This window comes from Babesia bigemina, scaffold Bbigscaff_73160 (assembly GCF_000981445.1).
Source record: "Babesia bigemina genome assembly Bbig001, scaffold Bbigscaff_73160".
Classification (NCBI taxonomy): domain Eukaryota; phylum Apicomplexa; class Aconoidasida; order Piroplasmida; family Babesiidae; genus Babesia; species Babesia bigemina.
In genome coordinates this window covers 1,112-8,110 of record NW_012237274.1, presented here as the reverse complement: position 1 = coordinate 8,110, position 6,999 = coordinate 1,112, and the positions used below count along the sequence as shown (strand labels likewise).

Genomic DNA, 6,999 nt, shown 5'->3' with positions numbered 1-6,999 from the left:
TCCACATCGCTCCTTAACCACTCTACATCGCTCCCTAACCCACTCTACATCGCCCCTTTATCCACTCTACATCGCTCCCTAACCCACTCCACATCGCTCCCTAACCCACTCTACATCGCCCCTTAACCCACTCTACATCGCCCCTTTATCCACTCTACATCGCCCCTTACTCCACTCTACATCGCCCCTTACTCCACTCTACATCGCTCCTTTATCCACTCTACATCGCCCCTTTATCCACTCTACATCGCTCCCTAACCCACTCTACATCGCCCCTTAACCCACTCTACATCGCTCCCTAACCCACTCTACATCGCCCCTTAACCCACTCTACATCGCTCCCTAACCCACTCTACATCGCCCCTTAACCCACTCTTCATCGCCCCTTTACCCACTCTACATCGCCCCTTTATCCACTCTACATCGCCCCTTTATCCACTCCACATCGCCCCGTTACCCACTCTACATCGCCCCTTTACCCACTCTACATCGCTCCCTAACCCACTCTACATCGCTCCCTAACCCACTCTACATCGCCCCTTTATCCACTCCACATCGCCCCTTTACCCACTCTACATCGCCCCTTTATTCACTCTACATCGCTCCCTAATCCACTCTACATCGCCCCTTTGACCACTCTACATCGCCCCTTAACCCACTCTACATCGCTCCTTTACCCACTCTACATCGCCCCTTTATCCACTCCACATCGCCCCTTAACACACTCTACATCGCTCCCTTATCCACTCCACATCGCTCGAATTACCTCGCCATATTACCGCTATGACTTCTATAAACCATAGCAATAACTTGTGCCTTGTCACCCTTCACTTCCCTCCTGACTGAGTCCATCGACTGGTTGATCCAGGTGAGGCATGGGAATGGTGACGGTGACAAGGGTCTTACCAAGTTGTCTCAAGCTTTGAAAAAGTTGATTGAGGAGGCTATTGAGAAGGCTACTAACTCCCTTAATGCCGAAAAATCTAAACTTGAATGCCCTGTTAAGTATGCTGGACATCCCTCTAACTGTGCCTATATTGATAAGCTGATGAAACATGCTAAAGATTCTGACAATGTCGATCAGCCTAAAAATGTTTTTACTAAGCAGCAAATAACTGATATGAAAAATAAATGCATTGCTTCCCACTCCCGTCGTTATGATGATGCTACTAAGAAAGCCTTGCAGGACATTGAAGAGCGTGAGAAACAACTTAAAGAACTTGAAAATAAGCTTAGCATTTTTACTGAAAAAAATAACTCTGATGATTGTAAAAACCTCTTAGATAATTTATGTGACGGCCTTCAGACTTTCCTCGGCTTCAACTCTGAGTCCAAAGGCTACGACGGCACTGGGATTGTCTACTCTGACCTTGACAGGCTGTGCGACGGGGTTATGGGATTTTTGTATCAGGTGCTAAAGGATGTCAGCGAGAAACAGCCTTACAGTGTGGGTAAAACAATACTAATAGAGATTGTTACTGAGCTTAAAAATAATTTATCCACCGGGCGTGAGGGTTTTAAGTTCATTGCGCAGGTGGCGGGGAAGGTGGGGGAGTATAATGAGAGAGTTAAGCAGGGGAACGATGATGTAAAAAAGCCTATCAATGAACTACTTAAACGGGTCGGAGAACACTTCAAAACTGAGGTAAGTAATATATTAAAAGATAATTCTGATGCAGGTGATGATCATGATTCGTTCAATGATGTGGAGAGGATGAGAGACAAGATTGGAGACTGTATGCATTTTGCCGAGATATTCTGCGGTAAAATGCAAAAGGCAAAGGAACACATTGCAGACCTTAATAATAATTGTGGTATTCATGTGAATAGCGCACTTAATAGCATAACGTATGCCTCAGCAAATCTTCATGACCTATCTCAAAAAATGTGGAGAGACCTATGGGATATGGAAGACAAAATCAGTTCAGCACTTGAAAGTCTGAAGTTGTGCGTAAAAAAGCATATAGATTCACAAGTCAGTGGGCTGGTTGAGCAGTTAAAGGGATTGATCCAGAAAATATTAGATCAGCTGAAGCACATCAATACGCAACTGACTGTATATATTGATTCCTTGGAGAAATGGATGAAGGAACTGCAACGGGTGATTGATGAGGTGCAGCGAACACATGTTAACAAAATTGTGAATAAGCAATTGGGTACACAAAATGAGATACGTATAAGAAATATATCGGCGGAAATGGAGGAATCGAAAGTTAATCTGGAGAAATACATAGATGAGGATATGAGGCCTGGACTTACTAAGCTGGTGGAGCAAGCAAAGTTAAAAGTCACGGAGTTGGAAGGAGCGTTGAAGAGAGATTTGAAACATGTGAGAGACAAGGTTAAAGATGAAATTATGAGGTATGTTCAAAAGGCTCGTAAGGAGTTTGAGGAGATTAAAAAGAACATTGGTGAACCAAACAACGCCCCCGGTGTGTATTACAACTGGACGAAGCTTAAAGATGGAATATGGAAGGATCTGGAAGCAATATATGGTGAAGGAAAAAACCATGTTGTGACCAATTATAATGGTCTAAGACAGATAATCGATGGCGTGAAGACGTATGCCGAAAAATTCGACGACAAGGGGAGTGACACATTGGAAATGGTGGTATGGCGTTGGATAAAAGATATACTTAATCTGGAACCTGTTAAAGGTTGGCTTGATGCATATTTCAAGTATAACAAAGGTATAGGTACGAGTAGTAATCTGCGGTTTGGAAATATTCCACATAAGGGGAAGGATAATTTCGATGCATCCGCTAAAATAAATAGTGCAGCGGATATGCATCCTAAAGTAATCGAGGCTATAATGAATACGCTACGTCAAGATATTGCCAATGCTGGTGCACAGGTTACCAATCATATGAAGAAAGCGGAAGAGCAATCGAACTCAAATAAAAAGATTGAAATATATCTCAGCGCAGTGGAAGTCGGCATTAAGCGTTTTGCTGATTCAGTTCAAAACAGACTTAAAAAAGAGATGGGTGTCGAAGGAATTGATGTTGGAAAGATTGTTGCAGAAATTGGAAATAAAGTAAAAAATCCAGCTGCAGCGGAATATAGGAGTCATACACTCGACGGCATCGTCGAATCCACGATCGTAACGCTCTCCCATACCGCCAGCCAGGTAGCTGCACAACTGGAAAAGTTTAGAAATACTTCGAACATTGCCAACTTGCATCCAGCGATGGAGAAAATTGCACACATAGCAGATATACTCGAAAATAATCCCGGTAATCATGGCAAAGCTATTGACTCAGCATTGCATAACGCGAAGCGCAACGTTGATGCGTTATGTAAAACGTTAAACGAAATACCTTTAACGGAGCTAAACACAAGTTTTCCGGACGAATCATTTTCGAGCCATGAGGTGCAATTGCCTAAGCTTCAAAATTACGCAACGGGCATCGGAGCCAATAAATCAGGAAAGAAGAAAGAGCTTGAAGACGTTCTCACATTCATATTCACCAAGGCAGCAGATCTGGACATTAATGAGACGAAAATGAACCTTGTGAAATGGTCCACCGATCTTATAACCCATATCGATGCTTTCACAAAGGAGATCATAGAGGTCGGGAGGGGCATAAATTGGAACCTGGATAACATAAAAAATGGTAACATCGGCTATCTCCTCACGGAGATCAAGAATAATATTCACAATCTGAGACATACGAATTTGATAAATGCAATGCAGTCCGCATACCGGTTTATTGATTCCGACGCCAACAGTTTGCGTGACACAACGATTGCTCATCTCAATAGACTTGTGGACTACGAGGTATATTCCGCCCTCTCCACCCTCACCACCGCCGCCCGCCGCAACTACGTCTCCTCCATCAAATCGCTCCTCACCGCGTTCGCGGACAAGGTCGGCCAGGAGTTGCGGGAGTTGCCGGAGGAGATTGATGCGGATCTGCGGATCGGGTTCAAGGGGTTTATGAAGACGTTGGAGGATGGTGATAAGTCACTTACGGTGACGGGAAAAGAAAATATTAAGAAACTTAGCGAACTTGCAAATCAGTTTGCGTCTGGGTACACTCCCGAAAACTTCCGGAAATTGTCCGCCGGTTTTCGCAAATTCTATTTGCCGCTGGACGCTTATGTTAGAGGTGAAATAACCAATGTAAACACTGAGGAAAACAAAAAGAAAAACCCTCCAGGGCGAGATACCAATGCGTATGTCGACACATTCCGCCGTGTAGGTATTGCACTTACAGGGTTGTTGGAGCACATTAGCAATGAGAATAGGTACGACCATAAGGTACATGGGCTGCTCGAAGATCTTAAGACGGCAATATCAGCTGTGAAACCGGATGACTTCTCCAAGCCAAACACGCCGACGATGGACAGCGTCGCAGTGGGACTTAGTCATTTCATCAAGGAGCTCGGGAATGTATACGTATCGGCGTACGATGATGCGAAGTTTGCCGGAGCGTTGTTGGATGAGTCTGACAATCCCGAAACTTCTAAGCTAACCGACTACGGTCGTAAGTGTGCTAAGGTATTTGCAACGTTACTTGAGATATGCAATTATGATATGAAACATATTAAGGAAGAATGTGAGGTTCGTTGGAGGGACAGACAGATTTGTCTCAAGTCGAATGATGACGACAAGAATGATCTAGGAGCGTTCCTAAAGCACTGCGGCTACGGCGTGCCTAGCATGGAACGTGTGCAGGACAACGAGCTGCAGTGCAAAGACAGTATGAGAGGTAAACACGTTTACGGTCTATTCACGAACGATAAATCACCGCCAACTATCACCGATGAACATCACATCAAAAAGTGCGTGCCTAAAGACTACAACTATAGCGTGTTAGAGTTTGCTGAATGTCTCATGAACCACCTCAAAGAGTATTACCAAGTCTGCCACTACGAGACTTCAACCTCTACCAAATATCCTTCCAATATCAACCAAATGTTAACGTGGCTTAGTGGCCTACCTCACAGCACCGTATATGACAAATTGTACCTTAATGGATTTGCTGACCTGTTCGAGAAAAAGGATAAGGAAGTCGAGAACAGTGACGGAGGCATCACGTTCGAAATCGAAGGTGACGGAAGCGACGGATCGTCTATCGCTGTTAGCACCAAAGATGAAAATAAGTTGGAAGCCTATCCAGTAACCATTACACCCGCAGGTCTTTCAGACATCCTTGCAGCGGTATGCTCCGGTGCCCACGACGTACTGACCAGTGTACTTGGTCATGGTCACGCAGGCGGTCGTTATGCCTGTGACTTTAACACGAACCCCGATAAGTTCTCGTATCCCGCCGACATGGTAACGTTAGCATGTTGGCTGTATGATATCCTCAGACGTGTTCACCATCAACTGTATTTCTTGTACCAGCAGTGTTATCACAACACTGAACGCAACGGTTGGGCTGAGTGCTATTACGGCCGGTACGTCGCTGGATCATCATGGGTTTGCAATCAGATGCAGTGCCCTGACCAAACATGTGACCAAAAGTGTAAGCAAACGTGCAACCAAATACATAACCAAATAGGTGATCAACACCCTAGTTGCGGACTAAAGTCGCCTTTGCAATCGTTCCTTGAAGACGGGTTGCAAGGCTTCCTGCCGCATAGTATCAAATTTGAGAGGGGAAAAATGGAATGTTCGGTCAAAGGTCATTTCAATTTGCCGTGTAAAACGCCTATGGGCTTCGGCAATATCAGCGATATGGCATCACATACGCAGCGAGGCAGGCATATCTACGATGCGCTTAAGAGACTCTGCGGAGATGAACGGTCTCCTCTCCCCAAGCTCTGCGGTCAACTGAGCTGTCTTTTGCCAAGCGCTCCCAAAACACTTGACGACATGTTCGGTTTTTACTACCGATTGCTCAGAGGGTGGGATAGTGATTACCCAAGGCGCCAGCAGCACAGAGAGACAGCTTTGGAAGGTGCTGTCAAAGATGCCAACTTCGGGAATGAAGAAACCAAGCTGGACGTCACTAAAATATTTAAAAAGAACGATCATGCCTCGAAGGAAAATATGACACATCTCACCGGTGACCTCTACGCCCTTGTCGATTGCAACGGCATGTCATCATCTGCTCCATCTCATCCTTGCGGCCGCTATATGCGACCAATATGCCATGACATGTGCGGTACCTTTACAAAGGAGAACGCCGATAAGTACTTGTCGTGGATTGTTTACTGCACAGGGTCCTTCCTTGATTTGTTGAAACAGCTGTACGAGGAATGTAACAATAATTGCGCCGGGGACAGACCTAAGTGCCGTGTCAGCAAATGTAAGAAGACTTGTAACGCACTAGAATCTCCTATGGCTCCAGGCTCTGCTCATGATGATTCCTGCAATTCTATCGTGAATTGTAGATTCATGCGACCCACATTCTACAAATATGGCTTGGTACTTGGAGACTGCAAAAGTCTATCTGCCAAGACGACAAAGCGCACGTGCAAAGATTTGTGTATGGTATTGAAAAGCGTGACCAACGAGGAAGAATCGGCTCATCATCCGCTTGCCGAATTGGTTTACAGAACTATTCCCAATTTCCTCTTTGCCATACGCGCCCCCTTCATCTGGACCACCGTCGCCCTCTGGCTCCTCTCTCTGTTGTACCTGCTCCACATCATGGTCATCCGCCTCGACCTGCTCCACATCAAATCGCATTTGCATAGTCCCTCATCACATCGCATTGCTGCTCAATCACTACTCGCCGCAGCAAGGGTTAACAAGCTTAATAGGGTGTTTTACCTGCAACCGTAATCGTACTCACGTGTTTACTATCTACACTCACCTAGCATATCACCTACTCACCTAACTTATGAATTGTGCTTTAATCTGTTGCATCACTCATTAATCGTTGTATGTGATTGTGTAATAGTTAACTGATGTGGTGATTTAGTAGCTGACCAATGTGCTGCCCAATGCCATGACCAAGATGCTGACCAATGTGCTGACCAAAGTGGTGACCAATGTGCTGACCAAAGTGCTGACCAATGCCATGACCAATGTGCTGACCAATG

General features: G+C 45.2%; 1 protein-coding gene across 1 annotated transcript; it reads left to right on the top strand.

The window, feature by feature from the left end:
- Positions 1-1,048: 1,048 nt before the first annotated feature.
- On the top strand, positions 1,049-6,739 carry BBBOND_0004500 (hypothetical protein, conserved; the record flags this gene model as incomplete). The annotated part of the gene is made up of 1 exon (XM_012915282.1): positions 1,049-6,739. The coding sequence occupies one exon, from the start codon at positions 1,049-1,051 to the stop codon at positions 6,737-6,739; it is 5,691 nt and encodes a 1,896-aa protein (XP_012770736.1).
- Between the last annotated feature and the right edge of the window lie 260 nt (positions 6,740-6,999).